Raw genomic sequence first — 23,471 nt, 5'->3', positions numbered from 1 at the left:
GTTGCTGAAAATTAAGGGGATAAAGCTTGAGGAGGAAACAGCTCACAGACCTGTGACAGCTGCTCTGGCACCGCACGGCTTGGAGGACCTCTGCTGGCATGGGAGCCACAGGGCAGGAGCCCAGGCCACCGATAGCCCACGGCCAGCCCTATGGTGTGCAGGGCAAAATGACACCAGAGGACAAGGCAGGTGGCCAGCACCGGGGACCCCAGCCCTGGGCTGCGCACAAGGTCAGCCATGAAAACACAGGAGGCTCAACAGCTTTGCAACGTTTATTCTTGAAAAAATAATTCAATTGAAAAAGCAGCAAGCCCTGGGGATGCCTGTGCACCCGGTGCTACCACGGCCGCCACACCGGAGCCTTGCTGGAGGAACGGAGAGGGAGGGAGAACGGCACCCAGTGGGCCCATTGCGGGAGAGGGGGGAAAACTGAGGGGCTCACAGCCCGTGGGTCAAGTCCTGCTGTCATCAAGAGCAGGGAGATGCAGCCCCCAGGACCCCACAGAGCCGGGAAGGAGAGGGGACCTCATGTTCAGCCATTCCCTACCCTTAGGACCACCCTCCCCAACCCCAAAAAGAGCTATGAGGAGGGCAGGGCTGAGCCCCATCAGGGAAGAAGGGAAAAGGAGTTTCAGGGAGAAGGAAAACTGGGCCTTGGGAACCACGATGCCAAGGAAAGGGCATCATGATAGAGGTTTTTCCCAGCAGGGAACCTTCCCAGGGTTGAAGCCAAATCTCTTTCCCATACCTGCTTCCCTCCCAGGGTGTGGGAGAGGACAGCAGGGATGAATCCAGGCCTGGTACCCCAGTCTAAAGGATGCCACCCTGCACCCTCTTGTTCCCCTCCTGCATCTGCCCCATCCCTGCCGCTGGGACAGGCATGGAAGGGACGACAAGGGTCAGAGTCCCCAGGGTCATGCTAGAGTTGAGCTGTGTGCCCACAGGGCTCATTTTGGCCAGAGAGGAGCAGATTTCCCAGGCAAGGAAGTAAAAGGACAGACAGAGCCAGAGGGACAAGAGACAAACCTCTCACAACTGCCCCCACGCAGGCTCGGGGCTGCCAGCCCTCCATGCTGCTTTCCTGCCATCCCCCCCTTCCCACAAGCAATAAATAAATAAGTTAGTGTAGTGTAGACCCCAATGCTCAGTTCACAGTGGGAAAATAAAGGGGAAGAGCCCCTGCAACCACAGGGAAAGTGCTGAGCTGCTCTCAGGGGCAAGCCAGAGTGCAGCATCCATGCCTGATGCTGGTGGACCTGGGCAAAGATCTCCTGCTGCGTGGACAAGGTGGGGATGTGCACTGAACAAGGGGCTCAGGACTGACCCCACGTGCGGGGGGTATTAGTACCAAGTGGCTGGGGTTGGGAGGGGACCCTGGGGTCCTTCCTAAGGCATGGGAGGCGGGATAAGGAGCCCTCCATCTGCATGAGGGGCATACCACAACAGGGGAGCCAGGCTGCCCCTTCTGGATCAGCTCACAGCTTCCCTGCTAGCAATGTACCACGGGAAGAGTGAGAATTTCTAAGAACAAAGCCCCTGGGCCTTCAGGAAGAGCTGGGGGTACCTGGCCAGGGAGGAGAGAGATACAGGGTACAGTACCACAGGAAAGGACCACACCAGAGCTCAGCTTCTCTTGCTCCAGGGGACCCAGGGTCCATCCTACCCCTGCAGCCGGGGGGTGTCTGCTGGCTGCTCCCCTCGCACTCTGCAAGGCACTTTCACCCCCTTTCCCATGACTTGGAGGCAGGGCTACTCCCCACAGAGAAGGTGGGTGAGGATGCTCTCAGCCGCAGCACGCAGCCAAGTCCACTTCCATCTGCAGTTATCTCCAGCGCCCAGAACCGCAGGGTAAAGAAAGGGGCATCTGACTGCCCACGGGCCAGGTTTGGGGCGTCCCCTACGTGTCCACAGCCAAGTTCACCTCTTCTTCCGTATTCCCTTTCCATGAGCTGGACTGCACCAGTCACCATGGCCCAAGAAGTGAAGCCGGCATGCAGGGAGATGCCCAACCTCGCATAATCCTCAAGGTGCATCCATTGCGCAGGAGACAGAAGAGATGCTGGAAGATCCCCTCTTCAACACCACGTTTACCCCTGGGCATGGACCCAGCCAGGCAAGAGTTAATAAATAACAACCAGCTGGGAGGCTACAGCACTTGCACACGGGCATGCTGCCTTCTCAGCACTCGGGGGCTGAAAAGGGAAGCTGAGGTGTTGCTCAAGGCTCCCTCTAGCCCCCAAATTGAGCATCTCCTTCCTCCCGCCTTGCCCAGCCAAGGGGCAATAGGAGCAGCGTTAGTAAAGTCTGTGTTAAAAAAAACCAAACAGTTTCTGGGATGGGGGTGTGGTGTATCTACAGGGACAGACCCTGTCCTGTGTGAGGGGCAGGGACACCACAGCGGGGGCTGGATGGAGCCCAAGATCTCATTTTGCAGCCTGAAAAGGGAGTCCGTGTCGGGTCACCAGCCTCTGAGCTGCTGCCAACTCTGTCTGCACCGCGGGGGTCTCTGCCTTCCCCTGGCCCCCCTTGCTTCCCAGCTGCCAGTCTCACGTCTGCTCTGCTGCAGGAACCGCTGGCACTGCCGCTGCCCCCTCCTCCTTGGCGGGGGGCTCCATGTAGATGGGTGTCACCGATGAGGGCTTCTTGGACCTGCAGGTGAGGAGGTTGGATGGGAGCGGACAGGGTGGTCTCCCTCAGGATTCCAACTCCCAAGAGCACAGCCTGTCTCCCTGGCATGATCTCCTTCCCACTGGGACATCCCCCAGCCCTGGACACGTATCCTGTCCCCCCTCTCACCACCACGATTCAGAAGAGGGGTGACTAGTCCCGGGACTGAGCTGGGACAGAAGTAGGTGGTGCAGTGCCCTGGGCAGGGACAGCGCCATGAGGATGGGGAGGTGTTACTCAGGTTGCTGTGCCCCCAATACTCACGAGTAGGGGGAGGCAGGGACCCCCACCACGAGGAAGTGGTTCTTTTTGCGGAAGAGCCGCCACAGCCCCTTGTGGTTCCCACGGACGTCCAGGTCCCAGATGTGGAGGCACTAGGATGGTGGGGAGGGAGGAAGAGGCATCAGAGCCTGGGACAGACCCCAGGGCCAGGTGTTCCCTGGCAAGGGAAGAGCCATCACCCCATCCACACTGAGGTACAGCAAAAGTGACAGCGCATGGATCAGGGAAGCACACGGCAGCACCCACCAGCCACCAGCAGTGAGAAAAGAGGGGGAACCCACTCCCATTCCTGCCTCAGGACAGGGGTTTGACCATCACCTCCAGGTGACAGAATCATCCAGACACACTCAGACCCTGGACTCCCACAGTCGTAAGACTTATCTTCACTGAGCTGAACAACTTCCCTGGATGACCTAGTGCCTTCTGTGAACACCAAAAGCTTAAATACCACCCAAGAACAGCAAGAACCCATTTGCTGAGCTGTGCTCAAGGCCACGGACAAACCCAAGAACAACATCCAGATGTTTCCCAGTGATGCCGAGATCAGTACAGGGGTGAGGATGGGCCACATCAGGAGCCTCACCTTGGCAAGCTGAGTCCAGGTGGTGAAATCTGCTTCCTGCTCCATCCTGATGAACATGACGTAGACTTTGCCCTCCGTGTCGGGCACAAAGGAGTCCTCACAGGGGTTCTTGCTGTGGTCCAAGACCTCAGCCTCACTGTTGAAACAGAACAGGCAGTGAGAGGGGACCCCACCACCTCATGCCTGTTCCCAATGTACTTCAGACAGGCAAACCGTGGCTGAGACCACCTCCACTCCTTGTTCTGCCCTGGTTGGTTCACCCAGTGTGTCCCATGGTCTCCCAAACTTCCTGCAGGCACTTACCCCAGGAGCCGATGGATTTCAGTCTCATAGGCATCCTTCCTCAAGCTGTTGGAGGAGGAGAGAGCAGAGAGATCAGGGTAGAGCCAGACAGACTGATAAGCAGGGATCATTCCAAGATGATCCAAACTTAAGACTGCCCCAGTGTAATATAAAAGGCAGTTTGGAGCCAATGGATGGAGAGCAGGGACTGCCACATCGCCTGGAGGATGTGGCAACAAAAACATGACCCCTCAACATGTCCATCAGGAGCACAAGGTAGCTGAACCCAACCTCACAAAAACCACTGCAAGGATTTCCCAGTGGAGGCCAGTGTGCTGGGGCTGGATGTTACAGCTGTTGCTCCAGAAGGAAGGGAGATGTCCCCAGCACAAGGGGACAAGGGTCAGGTCAAGCAACCACTCTATCCAGATCTCCTTCTGACCAGCACTTACCTCTCCACGTTTTTAAGCTGGACACTGGGAACTGTGTTGAACTTGTGCTTCTTGAAATAGGCTTCCTGGGAGGAAGAGAGAGAGGAGGGAAGGAAAACAGGGTTCAGTCAGGAGTCAGCAGTACTTGGAGGTCACCTCAAGCATCCCCACTACCTGGAGAGATGGTGGAGTCAGAGCTCAGCACCAGGAAGGGGCCTGGGGCCTGCAGGAGGTCACTCACGTGGAAGTAGCCGTTCATGTTGAGCCCCACGATGCCAAAGTGGTAGGAGCGTGAGATGTCGGGGATGATGCACTCCCGGCCCTTCCGCTGCTCGGGCATCCTCATCCACATGTCCCAGTCCCAGAGCTGGGGAAGGGAAACTGCAACTCACACTCGAGTTTGGTGACATGATTTGGTGCAGTGGCTGCCCAGGGACCTTTCTGGCTGCCCACACCAGCTCCAGTCCCTTTGGCCCCAGCCTGCCTGGGCTGTTCCTGGGGCTGGTTACATGGTCCTCAAGTTACTGCCTGTCCCAAATCCATTCTGATTGGGCCTCCTTCTCAGCAGAAGCTCAGGGAGAGCCAGGACCCCTCCAAGAGCTGTACCCACAGGGTACAGGGATGATCAGGGACTGGTGATGGGCAGAGAAAGGGGGTGCAGAAGACAGGGTTCCTCCAGGGTACTCACCTTCTCAGGGGTTGGCCACTTTGGCTCCAGCTCGTCCTTGTACAGGCTCTTCCGGAGCACCCAGCCCAGGCCTGGCATGGTCTCCACGCGGTACAGGAGCGAGGGGTCCTCAGCTGTGTGCTCATAGCCCTGCAGTGTTATGGGGAACATTCAGCACCCTGAATGCACCCCTACCCACCAAAACAGGAGGCACCCTGCTCTATGGAGACCTCCAGCAGAGGGAGCAGGGGACAGGCACTGAGAAGGACACAGCAGGGACACGACAGTGATTTGCAGTGGCACTTCTGAACAGTTCAAGGCTGGGGAGGCAGACCCACCTAGGATGATGATGGGGATAACACCCTGCTCTACAGACAGAACTCAGACCCCAGCCTAACTTGGGAACAACACAGGGCAGAGATGTCCCTGCTCTGCCATCCCCCCTCACCCACCTGGTCGTTCCAAGCTGAGATGCAGTACAGGCTCTCGTCCTCCTCCAGAAGGTGTATTGACTGGCTCAGAAAGCTGAGGAAAGAGTTGCCCAGTCTCTGGTCAAACATCCTTCCCCCAGGCAAACCAAGGCAAATTCTCCAGCAATGGACAAGCCACCTCCAACTACTGGGACTGTTTAACCCATCTCTTGGTTGAGTTGGCTCATGTTGGTATGAGACCAGGAGAGGAACACCTAAACCAGCTAAGCTGCACAATATTGTCTCGTTCCATAGTTTCTCCTCCTTAAGAAGAAACAGGAGCCCTGTTGGACACTGTCCCTGTCCTCTTGCTTACTATGTGTGTAGAGAACGGATCAGCAGTCCCAAAAAGCAAACCAGGAAGAAATCCCAGCCCCTGAAGGCACCCTGTGCTAAGCACCAGGACAGTGGATATAAGACCTGATCTCTTGGCAGGCAGAGATCAGTTATGGCTCTTGCCTGGTCACTGCTCAGCCTCAGACAGGTGAGCTACAGCACAGCAGGGATTTGGTCTCTCATGAGTAGCCAGAGAGTTCCTAGGAAATGCTCCTCCCAAACAGGAGCTCAGGGACCCACAGCTTTACCTGAAGAAGTCAACAGAAATGTCAAGGTCTTCCTCCAAAACCACAGCAAATTTGGCATCCTGTAAGGCAAGAAGAGATGTCAGGAGGACAGGACCAGGACAGAGCAGAGACACCAAGCAATGTCTCCCAGTGTTCGCTGCCCCACAGGACCATTTCCAGCTCCCGTGAGTTGGGGGTCCCAGACACCACTCTCCCACGGAAACCCTGTGCTGTCCTGCGCCCATGGGGTGTATGCAGAGACCTCACTCACCGGGAACAGGTTGAAGGTTGCAGTCAGACTGGCTTTGTAGTGCTATAGGACGAGACAGATTGTTGTCTGTGTTAGCATCAACCCACAGACCACAGGAAGGGGCAGCCTGGCACAGCGGTGGGGCTAAGCCTGCCCCGCTGACTGCTATTCCAGGTTCCAGGAAATAATTCTCCCAGGATTTGGGAAAGGTCTCTCACCTGGGAAACTCTGGCATTTTTAATGCTGATGGGAGTGTGCTGGATTCCTGAGAGGCCAAACAGCTCCACAACATCCATTGGCTCCTGCAACGGAAAGATACAAAGCTCATCAAACGTGTGCGTCTGGACACATCCTCCTCATCCTCTAGCAATGGCAGCTCCCTGGGACAGCAGGAACACACCAGTGGGATCTCTCATGTGTGGTTGTTCACCTGGGGACAAGTGAGGCTCCACATGGTGCTGTGCTGAAGACCCCACAACAAGGAATTCACCAAACCCTTTTAGCCCTCCAGCCCTTAAGTGTCACCGTAAGTTTCTGTTAGCTCTGCTAGTTTGCTGACTCAAAGTTGTATCCAAGAACACCCAAGAAGCCCAAATCCCCAGTCTTTCCTGGACAGTGTAGAGAGAAAACAGGTACAGCCAGGAACACCTACCAGCTGCTTCATGTCGAGACTACAATCGACTTTATTTTCTCTCACAGTTGCCAAGAAAGGGACCTCTCTGACCAAGCACATCCATGCTGGGGTCAGAAGTAACCCAGATGTGGGCTGACTAACCTCTGCCCCAAGGAGGCCCCACCAAGGCCTTCTCTGTTGCCTTCCTGTCCATCCCACCTCCTAGCCACAAATGAGAGAAGGAGCTCCTGTTGCACGTACTGTTCCCCCTTTCCTTGGCATCCACCATGGCAGCTCAGGCCCCCTCATAGCTGAGGGATGCTGCTCCTGTTGCCATGGCAACAGATGCTGCTATCTTTAACCACCCTGACGTGCTGCAGTAAGAGGCTGCATAAACACACCAGCCCCCCCGGCCCCACAACCTGGCAGTGGTGGGAGAGGCCTGCAAGGGAATAAGCCTGTTCCCTTTTCTGTCTCCATGACAAGGCAACTAGACAATACCTCATGGGCTGCTGCCGAGGTGAGGGTTAGAAAGCTCCTGAGACCTACGAGGATGCCAAAGGCCTGTCCCAAAGCACATCCTACTGCCAGAGAGCCAGGCCTGCAGTGGGATCCTCCAAGGGCTTTATAAGGTTGAGCTGATAGGAAGGTCTTCGCCCTCAAAAGGACCAGCTCTCCTCTACCTGGCCACACCTTTCACGAGCCTTGTGAAAATAGGTAGTTTTGGGTCTCTTCACCTTTTACTGAGAGTGGAGCTGGGTGGGCACAGCTGGATTGGTTCATTATGCTTCATGCGAGGAAGCTGGACAGGTGGTGTCACACCCAGACCCTGCTCAAAGGGCTGGCGACACTCATCAGACAAAAGAGGGAAGGGGTGAGAGCCCAGCATGGCCACCTAATTCCTGGGCACCAGACCTTTTCTGACATGGGGATGTAAAATCTGGGCTTTGGGAAAGGCCAAGGCAGCTTTATCCATACCCATGGCTTGGCCAAGCTGACTGACTTTGTGTAAGAGTGGGGAGGAGCAACATGACCCACAGCAGGAGGAAGGGTGAAGGGGCTCATAGCCTGCCACCCATCAAGGACTGAGGCAGCACCACATCCCATGGCTGGGGGAACAAGAACCTGGATACAAGGACCTCCAGGAGTGCCCTCACCTCGTAGTACCCATCGATGAAGACAGTGATCATCTGTGGATTGACACCCTGAGCCGACAGCAAGGAGCGCAGCATCCTGTGGAGAGATGGAGGGGCCTGAGCACACAGCCTCAGTGGGCCCAGGAGTGCTAGAGGGGTACGGATCCCTTGGGGTGGGGAAGGGGTGCACGGGAAGGGAACAGAACCTACTACCCAGGGCTCTTCCCTCTCCCATGGCTGAGGAGCCTGGGATCTGTCCAAGCAGGTGTGCACACATTGCTCCTGCAGCCCCTGGAGGAGGCTGGATCCTACCAGGAGGATGACTGGGAGGGCTTGGGCCAGGTCTTGTGGCCCAGAGCAGCCAAGCTGTGTCACCTGCAAGTGCTCACCTGTACAGGTAGTTGGGGCGATTCCCTGCAATAACAGCTACAGGCACATCAAAGACTTTATTGTCTTTGAGCTGGAAGAGAAAAAAACACGTATGAGTGGTGCTGTGGGAGGCCGTGCCACTGAGAGCAGGATCCCAAGGGGCAGGGATCAGATCTGCTGTTAAACAGTGGAGCTGCACAGTCCTTGGCTCAGGACCACACCAACCAGCTCCATGCAGCACTGCTGGAGACCCCACCAGCTTCCCCGCTTCACCACGTCTCAAACCCAGCTCCCAAATCCCAGCATGCACCCACCTTTTGTTCAAACCCCTTAGCACTGTGCCAAGGACACCCCAAATGCCATCACAGCAACTCTCTCCAAATGCAGAATCTTAGAACCATTTTGGTTGGAAGAGACCCTCAAGATCATTGAGTCCAACCATTAACCTTAACACTGGCACGAAACCATGTCCCAGGGAACCTCATCTACAGAGAACCTCATGTATAGGCTCTGCTGCTCACGCTGAGGTCCCTAGGGCCATGGGCATCTCACAGGTCATGGCAGATGTAGAGCAAGAGAACTTCCCTTCTCCAGCATGACCTGACTACCTGTATTCATCTTACCTTTGCTGGCATTAAAAGCTTGCCCAGGGGCAGTTTTCACCACTCAGCTGGTGCTTAAGGACAATCTACAAACACACCTGGTCCAGCCCAGCCCTCCCTCCTGGAGTCTTCTCAATACTCTGCCCCTGCACTCACAGGATCAGGGTTGAACTCGATAGGTGTGGGGTCTTTGCAGCTGCAGACGCTGCCGTAACCTTCTACTTTGCTGCAGAACCTCTTCCGTCGGCGGTTCAGCTCTGTGTCGGGCCAGTGGCACTCAGCATCTGGAGGCACCAAGGAGAGAAAAAACTGCTCATCCCCATGGCCTCACCTTGTGTGCTCCAGGCTGTACCGCCACACAGACAGCTCCCCCTGGGCTCAGCCACTGCCAGCCTAGTCCTTATTGCCACAAACAAGCAACACTTCTGGGTGCAGGATATAACCACAGGAGCCATTCAGAAACAATCCCCACTGCACGGCCTCTCTGAGCAGCAATGGGCCATGCTCAAGGCTAACAGAAAAGACTGAGCCAGGCTTGGTTTGGAGAGGTGACAAATGGCCAGACCATGTCCCCATTCCCCTGTCCCCACCTTTCCCTACCACCATGCCTGGAATTGCCATGGAAGAAGGGAAGCTGGCCCCATTTTAAAAGTTACCATCCCCACTCCAAACACCCTTAAATCCATCCTGGGATGTTGCTAACAGACCCACAGCTTTGGTTCAAAACCACCAAGAGCAGCAGGGAGACCTGTCCCACAGATACCTGGCACCGCAGAGTGGATCTTAGTTCCTACCTTCCACAGATGTCAGATGAACTTCTGTCTTCAGCAGGACAGGGTCGCCCCATGTCGAGAGGGCGGGTGACTTGGCGTGCTTCTCCCCGTACACTTCCCCTGGAGCAGGGACACAGGGTCAGGACTGTCTGGAAGGGCCCATCACCGCTGTGTCAGGACACGATGTGGGCACGTAACTCAGGGTGGCAGATTGGCCCCTTTTTCCCTTGGCCTATGGTGAGCTGCTGAGGGGACAAGCTCTGCCCCCATCCCCTCCCTCACAGCCAGGAACAGAGTTGCCTGCTCTCTGCGAGTTGTTCTCTACTCACGCAGCAAGTTGGGGATGGGCTGGGTTTGTGTTCACCTAGTTTCTCCCCGAAAAAGAGGCCATGAACCCTCTCCCAGCTTGTGCAAGACTCACCTCCCTTCTTCCCCACAAATGTCCACATGTCTCTCCAGCTCAGGAATGGTGCAACTTGGCTTCCCAGGCTTTTCAGGACATTCCTGGCTGTGTCCTTGAGGTGAAAGGAGCCTTCATCCTGGAACAAAACACAACCCCAGAGCTGAGGTCTGTTTCCCAGTGCAGACAATGAAAGCCTCCTGTCAATACCAAAGGTACAGGGCCCACTCCTACCCCTGAACCACCTGAGCCAGACATCTTCAAGAGCACGTTCCTACAGTCTCTGTGACACTAAACCTGCTGGTGGCTTCACCATGACCCACAGGGAGGTCAGAGGAGTCGGACTCCTGTTTCCTTAAGACCAAATTGTTCTTGAGTGGGGCCATGTGTTTAGCAACACTTAACGCAGCTAAACCTGAAACCCTGAAGCAGCACAGTGCTGCTCACACAGCAGCCCAGGGCCAGCACAGTCCACAGTCCTTTCCCACCCAACAGGCTGGAACTCAGACCCAGAAGGGTCCCATCATGTTCATATTTTTTCTCAAGTCCATTCTCCACCTAACCTCTTGCTTATTGCTGCAGACATTGACACATCTGTTTTTTGCTGTCCTGCCTCACTGGGCACACAGGAGCATCTGTAGTAAAAAGGGGGAGTGAGAAGACAAGGGAGATGATCCTGCCAGGGAGGCACAGCCCAGTGGGGATGTGACATTTAGCTCTGGGACTCTCAGATGATGTTCAGCAGGCCACTGCTCAGCTGAGCTGTACGGCATCATGACTCAAGGTGACTGTTTCTTTTGACGCTAAGGTCACATACCTTAATGGTGAAGATCAGGATCCGGCCCCGGGCAACCATGTTGAGGAAAAGTACCATGGCTTCATCTTCATGGGGAGAATAGGTGTCAAAGACCCTCTTGGCCATCACATGACCCTGTTGGTATTCAAACGTCAGATGCAACTTAAATGCCACATGGCCAGGACACATGGAATTATGGAAATCTGTCCTGGAAGTCTCAGTCCCTGAACAACAGGATGAGTTACTTTTCGGGTACGCCAGGGAGTTAGTCCCCAGGCAAATTCAGCCCTTGGGCTTTCATGCACAACATGAAGTGCACTGAGGTCCATGGGACAGCATCACTCAACCTCACAGCTCCCCTCCTGCCAGCTCCCCAAGAACAGCCAGGCACGCACAAGAGAAACCCTGCAGGGACCCTCTGGGTGACCAACTCGTGCTCTGGAAGCTACAGGCAAACAAGTGTTCAGGGACGTCCCTCCTGGCTGCCCTTTGTCTCATGTGCCCAACAATTACAGAGCAAAGACAAACATTGCCCATGAAGAAAGGCAAATGCCGACACGTGGGGATGCTTTACCGTAGCCTGGTTTAAGACGATGACGTGGATCCCTCTTCCCTGCTCCCGAGCCTCATCTTCCAGGACCTGGAAGACGAGGAGAAGCAATGAGAACCATATGCCAGTATCTCTTATTCCCTGCCCATTCAGCACAGCAGTGACCCCAAACAAGGGGCAAGTCTCTTTCCTGTGATGCTGTGTCTTTGCTCATGGCAGTGATGGATGCCAGAGTAGAAGACAAGGTGGGACAACACGTCTACAGTCCTGTTGGCAGGAGGGGGACCCACTCCCAACCTTCTTGCCAGTCACCAAAGCACTCTCACCACCCGCTGCTTGAGGCTTCACCCAGCCAGCTCCCCCCATCCTCTGCTCACAGGGACAGCCAGCACCCATCACTTACTGTTGTCCCATCCACAGCCACGTACACCTTCGACCGGCTGGAGTACACCTCAACATCCAAGACCTTCTTGTTGCTGACAGGGTGCCTGGGGACCTCCACATTCAGCACCTCGTCATCTATGGAGGAGAAATGCCCAGTCTTAACCAGCCAAGGTGCCTCTGGCTTGTCCCTGCTTGGCCTTATCCCACCCAAACCTCCAGGAGGTCAGGCCCACCAGGTATCCCAGCTCAGCAAGCCATGGGTCAGAATTGGTGGGGTGCAGCAGGTAAGGGAAATCCAAAATGCCAACAGGTCTGGTCCCAGCCCACACAGCCAAATGTGCTAAAGCTTTGAGTAGACAGACCAGGAATGGGAATAGCCTTTTCTATTAATTTTTGTCAAACCCACATGCACAGACCTGTGTTTCGTGCTGTAGCTGGTCACAAGTTTGCTGTGACTTAAAGAAATTACTCCTCTCTCTCTCCCCTTTCTTTGCTTTCAAAAAAAAAGCGAGATGCTGCCCCTCACCATAGTCCTGTGCAGACTCGTCTTCCTCCTCATAAGCAGCTCTCCTGGTGTCCAAGATCAGCTTGATGTTCACAATTACAGTCACAAGCAGGAAGAGGACAGCACCCGTCTGCAAAGCAGGATGCTTTGTGTTACCAACTTGTAAGTAACAAATCAAATATCAGGCAACCTCCTTGGCAGAGGCTGCAGGGAACACTAAGGTCTGACTTCAGGAACTCTATGAGAAGGTCAAGGGGTCACAGAGCAGTCTGTGGGAACCCCCAGTGCAAGCATCACCATTCCTCATGGCCCTGTGGCTCCCAGACCAAGGGGAGCAAGAAAAGACTACAATATTTCTACAAGCATTTCTATTTACTAAAACGCATCTTATTTTTCTCTTGCCCTCCACCTGGCCAGCTACCACCCCAAAGCTGCCAAGCAGCCAAATGGGTTCAGGAAGGAACTGAGGAAGATTAAGATAGAAAACCAGCAATAAGACAACGTCATGATATATATGTCACTATGGTGTTTCGGCTCATTGATTTGCTGTTAACTCAGGAGTAGGAGCACCTTTTGGATCTGGGCACAGAAAGCTTTTAATTAGGCAAGAACAGAGCCTTGCGCTCGTGTTGAGGAGCAAGTTATACTTGGTGGCCAGCAGCAAGGCCACCTCACCAACCTGCCCAGACCCTCCAGCCTGGTCAATACTGGAGACGTGAGCGAGCAGCCTCAGTGACCAGAGCAAACAAGGCAACACTAAGCAAGACCAGCAGCTGGGTCTAGCAAAGCTGGCTCATTCAAGGCTGCTGATAGAGGCCCAGCTGCTGGAGACCTGGCTACTCCATACTTCCAGCTCTGGTTTACATATTTTAAGCTCATTTTTCATCTGTGTTTCAAGCCACAGCAGTGCCATGAAGAGAGATGACAGCAGACAGCCCGTTGACCCAGCACAATGAGCAATGTCTGCCTGAACACCAGGCCCGTTCCCAAGCCTTGAGCACCCCAGGATATGCAGGACCAAGCAGTCTCCTTCTGCAGGGAACCCTCACCAGCCTTTGTCCTCCCAGGCACATGCGAAACCCTCCCCTACTCCCTCCCCCAGCAACCAACACAAGCTCTGCTCATCTCAGGAATGGCCCCTTTTCTGCAGCTCACTGCCATGGGGCCAAACCCTCCCTGTCCTTACACCCCCAGACACTCCCCAGGATGCCAGCTCCGCTGAGGATTAGCCGTTTTACAGCACAGGCAAACAGGCCTGTTCCCAGACACCAGCTGCCTCTGGGGCCGGAGATCTCATTACTCAGCCCTCTTTTCTCTATCCACCTGTTGTGTTTTATACCAGGCTTGGTTTGCAAACCAAGTGGGGTAAGGATGGTTTCACTCTGCAGGCAGAACCCTGCTGCACTGAACATGGGACCAGAACCAGGAAGGGAGGAACTGGTCAGGTTTCCAGCTGAAAGCCTCCCAAGGACACGTGGATAACGTATCTCCTGCCACAGTCATCTAACAGGTCCACTGGAAGCTGGAAGAAGCTGTTAGACATGGCAGATCCTTTTGTGCATGAGCACAAACCCACTGGAGGTAACTTTTTGGGGGACAAGCTATGCTTCCCCAGCACATTAAGTCACCCAGCACTGCCAGCAGACCCACCTCCACCCACACAGCTGCTCTGTAAGCTCGTAAACCCTATGGATTATCTGCCCTAATCCATTGCAGGCCTGTGGGTGACTCACCTGGCAGAGCTTCCGCAGCGCGCGCTGGTTCATTAGCTTGTACTTCCAGGCGAGATACCAGCTCCGCTTCTTGTGGGGCTTAAGGGCAGGGTTGGGTTTCCACTCGTCCATAGTCACAGGGGCCAGCACTGGGGCAGCCACGTGGGGCGGGGGTCAGGACGTGCTCTGCTCCGCTCTTGTGTCCATTGGGACTCCCTGCCAGGAAGGGTTCAGGGTGAGGGCAGCAAGCACCTTCAAATCTCCCAGCAAAGACAGGGCCTGGCACAATCAACAGCCATGAATGGCTCTCATGTACCATAAACAGAACCCCCATTGAACCTCCTCACCTGCCAGCACCCTCCCACCCCACAGGGATCAATCCACAAGGCCAGGCTTTGCTGGAGGACTGTAAGCTGAGTGATGGGAAGCCCTGACACCCAGGGGCCAGTGAGGAGCTCTGCTCCTCAGGGAGGTGTCACGACCCCAAGCCTGGCAGTTTTCAAGAAGAGACTGCACAACACCCTCAGACACATGGTGTGAACCATGGGGTTGTCATATGCAGGGACAGGAGTAGGACTCGATGATCCTTGTGGGTCCCTTGCAACTCAGGACATTCTGTGATTCCCGGCCAACCCCTTAGCGAGGCTGATGCAGCAGCGTGCCCCCACTGCCACACTCTGGGAAAGAGCAGCAGCCAAGAGGCACAGGCTGGCCATGGGCTTGGACCGGCAGGTGGTATGGAGGCACCAACAGCCTGTGGGTCCCCGCGGGGAGAGGCCGCATCCCCAGCGGTGGCAGCACTGTCCCTGCTCACAGGGCTGCAGCTTGCTCAGAGCTGGGCCACAGCCTGCTGGAGAGGGCGCCCAGGGGCTGCCACAGGTGAGACCCCCAGGCTGCCCATGCAACCCCCGGTGCCCAGGGCAGAGCCAGGGCCTGGCTGGAGCACGGGCCGCCCCAGCAGGGCCAGGCGGGGTGGGAGCACCAGTTCTGGGGTGGGGAAAGGAGGCCCTGGAGACCCCGAGCTCCCGGTGGAAGGGCAGCAGGAGCCGGTGATGCCGGAGGGGGGGCACCCAAGCACTTGGCGGGGTGGGGGGCCCAGGGCAGCAGAGAGGGGTCGCGAAGGAGACCCAGGGGCTCCGGGCGGGGAGAGAAGAGAGCCGGGAGCGCAGAGAATGAGGTGGCGAGGAGCGGCGGCCCTGCCGGAGCAGCGGCGGGGAGCGGGGGTGGCGAGAGGGCGCAGGCGCTTCGGGACGGCGGAGAGCCCGGGAGCCGGGCGGTGCAGCCCGGAGCGGGAGTGCCGGCCGCGCTACTCACAGTCCGCGGGGGAGGCCGGGCCTGGGGAGGCTGGGCCGGGCAGGACCCGGCGCTGCCGCCGCCCCACGAGCCGCCAGCGGGGCCGCGCCGCTTCCGGCGCCGCAGAGACGCCGCGGGGGCGGGACCGGCGCCGGCTCCGCCCCCTGAGCGCCGCTCTGCGCTTCCCGGCGGAGCTCGCTGGTGCGCGGCCGCTCGCGGCACCGGCAGGTGGAGGCGGGGGGCGGGGCGGGGGCGGGGCCAGCGGGGCGGGGCCGGGGCTCGGGGGCGGGGCCGAGGCTCGGCCCGGGGTGACAGCGCAGCCACCGCCCCGCGCGGCGCCGCCGCCGCCCCACCCGCATGGAGGGCGGCGGGGAGGCGCTGCCCGCCGACCTGCGGGAGCTGGCCAGCAAGGTGGGACGGCGGCCGCCCGCCGGGCTGCTGCGGGGGCTGCGGGCCGAGACCGCCCCCGTACCGCCGGCGCCGCCGGCCCCGCTGGCGCCACCGGCCCGCGGCGCCCGCCCGCCGCTCGCCGACAGCCTCCGGGCGCTCCGCGTCGATCTGGTGAGTCCCGCGGCACGGGCGGTACTGCCTGTCCCCCCCGGTAACTGCCTGCCCCTCCCGGGTAACTTCCCGCCCTCCTTCGGGATAACTACACCCCCCGGTTAACAGCCCCCTAGCAGTGCCCTGTGCTCTGCCTGCATTTTGGGGACCTCCCTCCTGTACGGCTTAACAGCCTCCAGCTCGTACCCCCAGCCCCCGACCTTTCTGTGGCACCGTCCCACGCAGCATCCCCCTCCCCACGGACCCCTCCGCCCACCCCTGTCCGCCCCCCCTCACTCCACGCACCCTCGTGGTGCTGGCTCCTGGGGAGACCGGGGTGTCCCGGAGGTCAGGATTTAGGACAGGGACCTTGCCAAGGGCACGGTGGTGGGTCCTCCCTCCGACCGGTGTCACCCCTGGGTGACAAGAACAAACATCGCCGGGAGCTTTCCCGGGGTTTTCTTCCTGCTGGGGCTTCTCCGGTGGCTCGTAACGGGTCAGGCTCGGTGGCCGCCTTTCCGTGGGAGTGCTGGTGGCAGCTTTCTCGCCTCCCTCTTTTTGTGCGAATACCGGTGATGCCTGCGCCTCCGCGAAACGTGGCGAGATTGGGCAATGGGTTCGAGTGCTGCTGGGGGAAGGGACTCTCCCACGCACGAATACACCCGAGCGGGCAGGAATGAGCAGCGTTTCCATAGGGAAACAGGATAGATATGCCGACATCCCCGCCTGTCACTCGGGGAGGACTGGGGACCCACCCTGCCGGTGCTTTGGCCAAATTGATATTCCCCATTGGTGTCAAAGCTTCCATCCTCCCTCTGCTTCCGTCCTCCCTCCGCAGCGGCTGCCAGGCTGCACTCTGACCAGAGGAGAAAGGTCTGCGGGCCCTGGGTTGCTCAGAGGAGGAGGAAGCAGCGGTGGTGTTTGCCCTGCTCAGGTGCAGGAAGGGGCAGAGCACGGTCTGCAAGGCCCGGTTTTGGCCATGCCTTATTAACCTTGACTCAGAAAAGCTTCTCCTTTATCTTCCTCGGCTCTCCTCGCTGGCCGGTGAAGAAGCGGGGACACCTCGCACCCAGGTCAGCAGCTTGGGAATGGCACCCAGGTGCCCAAAACCCAGCACGGGGCTCCCCCCATATCCCCATCCCCATGAACAGGAACTGAAATTTCCTCCCCGCTCCCAGCAGAGACCAGCAAACCCAGTGCTCAGAGGAAAGGATGGCCTAGGAGTGGGCAGTGGGAGGAGATGCCAAATTCCCATCTCACCTGCTCCAAGGAGGATGTTTTATCCCAGGACTAGATGTCTGGAAGGGAGACGGTGCCTGTGGGTTTCTCATGCGCTGAGGAGGGGAGCAGGACTGTGTCCCCCTGGGAGGATGCTCTCCCCACTCTGCCTGCCCCTAGAGCTGGTCCCCCCAGCTCCACTGGCCCATGGGATCCCACTTGAAAGGGGGCAGGCAGAACATTTCTGGATGTGGGGGAGGATGGCGTTGTGGGGTGCACATGGGGAAACTGAGGCACAGTGTGGGGTGTCACATCCCAGAGTGGGGGTTCGGGCAGGTCTCCTCTGCCCCCTGCCATGCACTCGGGACCATAATTGCCTTTGTCCCCTCTGGATGCTGCTGCCACCTTGGGTCCAGGTGCTGGTGGGCACCAGGTGGGGAGCACCAGGTGGGTTTAGGGTGGGTGCGGGATCAGTGCAGTGGACCCATCACTGCATCTGGAGGAATGTGGAGAGTGGCTGGACTTTGGTCTCCTCTCATGCTGAACTCACCTTGGTGGAGAGGGAGTATCTCGGAGTGCAATGGGAGAGGTCAAACCAGCCTGAATTAGCAGAAAATCAATGGCAAAATCTTTCCAGCAAATTATATGTAAAGTGGGCAGCGTTTCCCCACCCTCTGCTCTCGAGGTGGCTCCCCTGGCATCTCTGACAGCCATAGTTTTGTGTGGCAGAGAAAAACAGGGAACCCCTCATCAGGAGTTCCCAGGCTTCCTCCTTCCACGTTTTCTCCCTGCCAAGACCAGATGCTTTAGCGGCGCATGCAGAAAAGTCCATTGTAGGCAGTTTTCAAAATAACTTGCTTGGAAAGGAAGTTTCTGCACTTCAAAGCTGGCTCCTGCCCCAATCCGGGCACATCACTGCTATTTTCTATTTAAATCCAACTTGAGGAGCGTGAGGAGGGGATGGGTGTTGGTATCGGGTCTCTATAATCTCCGCTCCTTTTTTTTTTTGTGTCCTCTGAACTGAGAGGTGTCACGTACCAGAATGCTGGCTGGAGTTTTCCCAGGCTTCTTCTTGGGATGCTTTTGCTGCTGCACTCGCTGTGGGACTGGAGACAGGGGTCTCAGGAGACCAGCGGGTCACCCGTGGGCGGGTGGATGGTGACTCTGAGGGCAGCGGATGCTGGGGACTGGGATCTGGGCTTAGAAATTATCCTGGGGGACACTGTGGATTTCCTCTGCAGCTTGATGGGGATGGGGTGTGTTTGTGAAGGAGCTCTTGTGCATCCACAGCTGTCTGTCCCCCAATCGGTTTCTTTCCCTCTCCTGTCGCTGCCGCCTTATTCCCTTTCCTGGCAAAATATTTGTGTCTTGTGCAGGGGAAATCCAGTGGCTTTTGGCGGCCAGTATCACACAGACAGGAATGTCTTGGCACGCGGGGCTTTCCGTTAGGAAAACAGATGTTTCTGCAGCAACTGAAGTTTCGCAGAGAGCTTCCCCCAGCCCGGAGAGGCAGGAGTCGGTGCGGCGAGTGGCACGATCAGCAAGGCCTGTCCCTCACACCATCCTCCCCTGTTTTGGGAGTGATTTGTTTCTCAGGTTCCAAATCCTGCCACATCGTGCTGTCACCAGGCTTGGATCAGACCCGAGAAGGGGGGAAGTAAATGCATGAAGGGACCCAGCCAAAACAGCCCAGGGAGGTGCTTGTGGTCCAACCGGATCTGAGCCATGTCCAGGCACATTCCTGCCTGGTCCCTCCTGCCCTGCCAGCTGTCTCCCAGGGCTTGGGGGATGCTCTGGGCTCAGACATGCCCTCAGTGCCTCTAGTTCCTTGCTTACCCCTGTCCCCATAGGAGCCAGTGACATAAGTGCCCTATATTTATTTTCTTGAGGGGTTGGGTGGCCAGTGGGTGCCATATGTTGTAGGTCCCTGATGTTCGTGTCCCCAGGTTTTGGACAGGGTCCCCTGGGATGTTTCCCTTTCTCTCATGCTGTGCTGTTCATCAAGCCACCGTGATGATACTCTGCCAAGGGGTACTGGGACTTGGGGTCTCTTGGCCACCAGGGTTGCCTCGGTCCCCCGCAAACACCCTTGCACTCTCTGTCTCCCTGCCAGGCTTATCTGCGAGCGGTCGACGTGAAGATCCTGCAGCAGCTGGTGGTGGTGAACGAGGGCATCGAGGCGGTGAAGTGGCTGCTGGAGGAGAGGAGCACGTTGACCAGCCGCTGCAGCAGCCTGGCCAGCAGCCAGTACAGCCTGGTGGAGAGCCAGGCGGCCTCGCGGCGGGGCAGCTGGGACAGCCTGCAGGACCCCAACGACAGGCTGGACAGCATCTCCGTCGGGAGCTACCTGGACACGTTGGCTGATGACATGGATGAGTATTCCCAAAACGCCACTGAAACCGCCGCTGCACCTGTGCCGGGCAGAGCCCTGGTCAGGGCGGAGCAGGATTGGGTCAGGATTGATCCCGAGAGGGGTCTTGCAAAGCAAGAGAAGGGCAAAGCGGAGCACGAGTGGCCCCACGTGGACCTCTCCCCACCCGGGCTGCCTCAGGATCACCGGTTTGCTAAGGAGCCCCAGGTGGCCAACGGTTATTTGGGCCAGCAGCCGCCTTCTCTGGAACCAGGCAGAGACACCAAATTGCCATCAGGGGTTGGGGAGAGGCTGGCGAAGGGGAACGCGGGTGGGAAGGCTCGGAAAGCTGAGGCTGACTTGGAGAACTGCAAACTCAACAGCAAACTGCACCTGGAGTACGATGCCCACTGGCGCTGGCTCCAGTCTCAGGATGATGTGACGTTCTTGTAGCCCATGGCTTTGCCTTCCCAGTCCAGCTCTCCTGCCTGTCCTCTCCGCTTCACTTGTCTCTGCTTGGGAGAGCTGGGGTGGCTGGGGAGCGGGGACGGGCTGGCTTGGTGGTGTCACCTCCCTCAGTGTTTGGTGATGCAGCCCTAAGGAACAGGGTGCTCGCCCCGTGGTGAATTTCTGGGAGAGGCAGGATGAGGTGGGTCCCCATAAATTTAATCCTTTGCTCTGGGGTGGTGCTTTCAGGTGGCTGGTCACCCTGCTGTTGTACTCAATGCTGGTGGTGGGGAAGGGCTGGTGTGGAAACCTGGGACAGTGGGACTCCTGGGACCTCTCCCTGGTTCCACCTCTGCTCTCTAATCTTCAGCTTCCCATTTGCAAAAACTGGGGACCTTTCCCCAAATCGGCTACCCAGGGAAGTCAGGAGATCCTCCCGTGCATCCACAGCTGGGTGGCACCAGTGTGCTCGGTGCAAGGTGTGGGGCAGGACCATCAGCAGGGCACCCCTGTTGGATGTGCTCATTTCCATCAGCTTCTTCAAGGCCAGTGTCCATCCAGGGCAGAGCTGACCTGGGGCCCTTGGGGTTTGGCCTCAGCACATGGTGGATGCCAAAACGCCATTCCTAGCGGGTGAAGCCCTGCTTGGTTTAGATGCCTCTGTGAAGCTGAGCTGAAGCATGATCAGGATGGTCACTTTAGCTGCTCCTGTTGGGCTGAGGAGCCTTCGTCCATGCCCTGCAGAGGAAGGATGGCAGTGCAGAATTCCCTTCCCCATGTGATTAGGAGAAGGGCAAAACACCAGGTGGGAGATGGAGATCCAGCTCTCCCAGTTTATTTCTGGACTATGTCCCACTTCGGGACCAGGTCCTGCAGAACCGCAGGACGTGGCAGCGCACAGGCAGCCTGGCAGAGCCTGCGGGGCTCAGGCTCGGAAAGGCTTGTGCTTTCCCCCGATGCAGCAGGATGGGGGTGATGGCCGGGATTCCCTATCTGTGTCATGAATGGTGCCAGGTCTCTGCCCCCTACCAGCAACATGAGGCTCCTCTGCCGGGGTGGATTTGCAGCAGCCTTGCCCTGTAGACGTCTTCTCTGTCCTTTTAGCCTTGGCTTCTGCCTGTGCCTTTTGCTGTCCCCCACCATGCACACCCGTTGCCCCTCGCTGGCTTCAGAGCATGGCTTGCAGCTGGAGCCGTGTGCGAGCTGCAGCAGGACCTGCTGCCTTCACCAGGTGTTGCAGGGAAGGACCTGGGTGTCCTGTGTATATCTTTATGTGTATGTCCAACCCCCTGCTTCAAGGAGAGGGGCTCTTCCACACATTTGGACAAGCCCGGAGGGGCCTGGCTTCACAACGTGTGGGTGCGTTTGTCTCTGGCTGAGTGCTGTGGTGGCTTTTCTCTCACCATGGTGCCATTGTTCCCCTGCCTGCATGGGTTGCAGCCTGGCTTATTTCTTTGTTGGGACGGTGGGAGTGGGGACAGCATCTCGTGATGTTGATGGGAAGCCAGGCGATAGGGGAGACCTGGATCTAACTCTTTCTAGATGTGAGATGTGAGCTGGCTGTGGTTAGGAAGGCAATCGGGTGCACAAAAGGTTCAGGTTTGTACCTCTGAACCAGCACCTTCAGTGGAAACTACCCTCCATGCCGAGACCCCTGAGCACCCTCCCTTCCCCTGCAGATCCTCAGGGCTTCCCTGGATGGACATGGAGAGCAGGACAATGTCCAAAATTCCCCAAGATGGCACCTGTCAAGGACTTGGGGGAATCCCAGGAAAATGGGACCGGGCTGCCCTACGTGAGCATCCCATCTGCCTGCTGCAGAGCAGACGTGCTTGGCTTGCTGTTGCCTGTGGGCAGCTAATGTCTCCCTGCTTAGCTCCAGTGCTGCTGAGCCACCATGTCTCCTAAGGGTGGCTGTCCCCTGCTTTCCTTCTAGCCCTGCATGCGATGCATCAGCTGAGGGTCCCGGGGGGAGACGGGATAAGTCCTCCAACACTGTTAAAATCATTCTTGACAAAAAATAGCTGGCTTAATAAATGGTAGCATTTCTCCCAGGCCATGCTGTTGGTGCTTTGCTGAGCTTACGAGGGTTTCTAGGGGAAGGGGAGAGAATCTGGTCAGAAATGCCCTGGAGCTCCCAGCAGATGTGCATCACCAAGGATGCTGGTGAGACTGAATCTCCAGGAGATGGGGCACATTGAGCTCGGCTGAACTATGTCTCCAGCTTCAATCAGCAACTTCACCCTTCATGCCTTCAATTTCCAAGGAAGATCTTTCTAGGTGTTTGCCAGGCCTGTTAGCCGTGCTGGGGTCTCCATTTGCTTCCCTTGTTCTGCAGCCACAGCCTTGGCTCCTGTGGCCTCCCGCACCCAGGATGTGCAGGTGGCGTCTGGATGCAGGACAGAGGCATCTCCAGCCCAGCCCAGGCTGGGAGCAGCCCAGCTCTGATCTCAGGCTGTTGGGATTTGCTCCGGGGTGGGTCCCTTTAAAACCATTGGAGCTGGTGGTCATGCAAACATCAGCCTTTCCAAAGAAAACGCAAGCAGCTTATCCAGCCCAACCATCCCAGTTCAGAATCTGTTCTGCTCCCGGCTTTGAAACCATGAGCTTTTGCAGATGGAGAGGTGGATCGTGGAGCCAGCAGGACTCGGCAGGCTTTCCCCATAAAAAAAGTAAACCAAAACAAAATAAAATAAATAAAACCTTAGAAAGAAAATGCCCAGCCCATTCCTCTTCCAAAAGGAGACCCCAGCAGTTGGATGGCTCTGTGTGGCCACAGGGTTCCTGGTGAACCTTTGCTGAGGCCCCCCTGGACACAGACTCTTCAGCCCAGCTTGCAGGAGCCTATGTTGCCCCAAAATCTGGGTATCCCCCAAATCCCAGCCCTTGGGGCTGGAGGGATGGGTAAGATCGCACACTTTTCCTGCCATCCCCTGCCGGGTCCCCAGGCTGCTCGGACAAGGGGCTCACCCACCTCTCGGCTTTTCCAGATATGTGCAGCAACACATCCCAAACCTGCCTCTTGGGGAGACCTGCACCCAGGGACCTCTGTTTTGCTGAAAGGTGGGTGCAGCAATGGGGTGCAGAGCACCCATGGGTGGGAAACAACCGGCAGTGCACATCTGCAGCCTCCGTCCTTGCCACAGTCTGCCTGGCTCTGCCTGCTGCTGCCCTTGGGCTGCTCTTGGGCTCTTCAGTGCCTGGATCAGGTAAGAAAACAAGCAGATAAGGCAGGCAGGATCTCAGCCTGTGCCAGAAAACACCCACGTCTGCTACAGTAAAAACATCATTTTTTTTTAAAGATATACACAGAGATTAGACTGTCTTAACGAGGCAGTAAAACAATTTAATAGCTACTCTTGCTAGTTATTACAAAGTCCCCTGAGCTTTCCCCTCCCAGTGTGCAGCTCGGCTCCAAAAGGGCCTGTCCTGTGAGCTTTGCAGCCATTTAAGCAATTTATGTTAGTTTCCTGCGAGGAGGCAGTGTGAAAATAACCTTTTCGCAGAGGGGGAAGAGCCTGGTCCCCTCGGTCAGAGGGGAGGTGGCATCCAGCCCCATGGCCCCACACTCAGTGGGCTCACTGGCAT

The 23,471-nt window shown here is 57.1% G+C and overlaps 2 protein-coding genes across 2 annotated transcripts; one reads left to right on the top strand and one right to left on the bottom strand.

Annotated features, from left to right (window-relative positions):
• Positions 1–258: 258 nt before the first annotated feature.
• Positions 259–15,445, bottom strand: POMGNT1 (protein O-linked mannose N-acetylglucosaminyltransferase 1 (beta 1,2-)). Its single transcript, XM_082053084.1, has 22 exons — positions 15,350–15,445; positions 14,057–14,251; positions 12,345–12,453; positions 11,838–11,953; positions 11,459–11,524; positions 10,906–11,019; positions 10,110–10,227; positions 9,710–9,808; positions 9,072–9,199; positions 8,334–8,404; positions 7,966–8,041; positions 6,414–6,497; positions 6,217–6,258; positions 5,967–6,025; positions 5,365–5,437; positions 4,934–5,062; positions 4,487–4,612; positions 4,267–4,331; positions 3,836–3,880; positions 3,533–3,668; positions 2,932–3,041; positions 259–2,649 (listed from the first exon to the last, which is right to left on the bottom strand). The coding sequence occupies exons 2-22, from the start codon at positions 14,165–14,167 to the stop codon at positions 2,547–2,549; spliced, it is 1,980 nt and encodes a 659-aa protein (XP_081909210.1). The 5' UTR covers positions 14,168–14,251; positions 15,350–15,445; the 3' UTR covers positions 259–2,546.
• Positions 15,446–15,685: 240 nt separating this feature from the next.
• Positions 15,686–21,937, top strand: LURAP1 (leucine rich adaptor protein 1; the record flags this gene model as incomplete). The annotated part of the gene is made up of 2 exons (XM_082053833.1): positions 15,686–15,889; positions 19,200–21,937. 2 exons carry the CDS (start codon positions 15,686–15,688, stop codon positions 19,887–19,889), a joined length of 894 nt encoding a protein of 297 aa, XP_081909959.1. The 3' UTR covers positions 19,890–21,937.
• Between the last annotated feature and the right edge of the window lie 1,534 nt (positions 21,938–23,471).

Source organism: Streptopelia decaocto (assembly GCF_964273445.1).
Source record: "Streptopelia decaocto genome assembly, chromosome: 5".
NCBI lineage: Eukaryota > Metazoa > Chordata > Aves > Columbiformes > Columbidae > Streptopelia > Streptopelia decaocto.
Note: the sequence above shows the minus strand (reverse complement) of the source record. Positions and strands in the feature narration are given on the sequence as shown.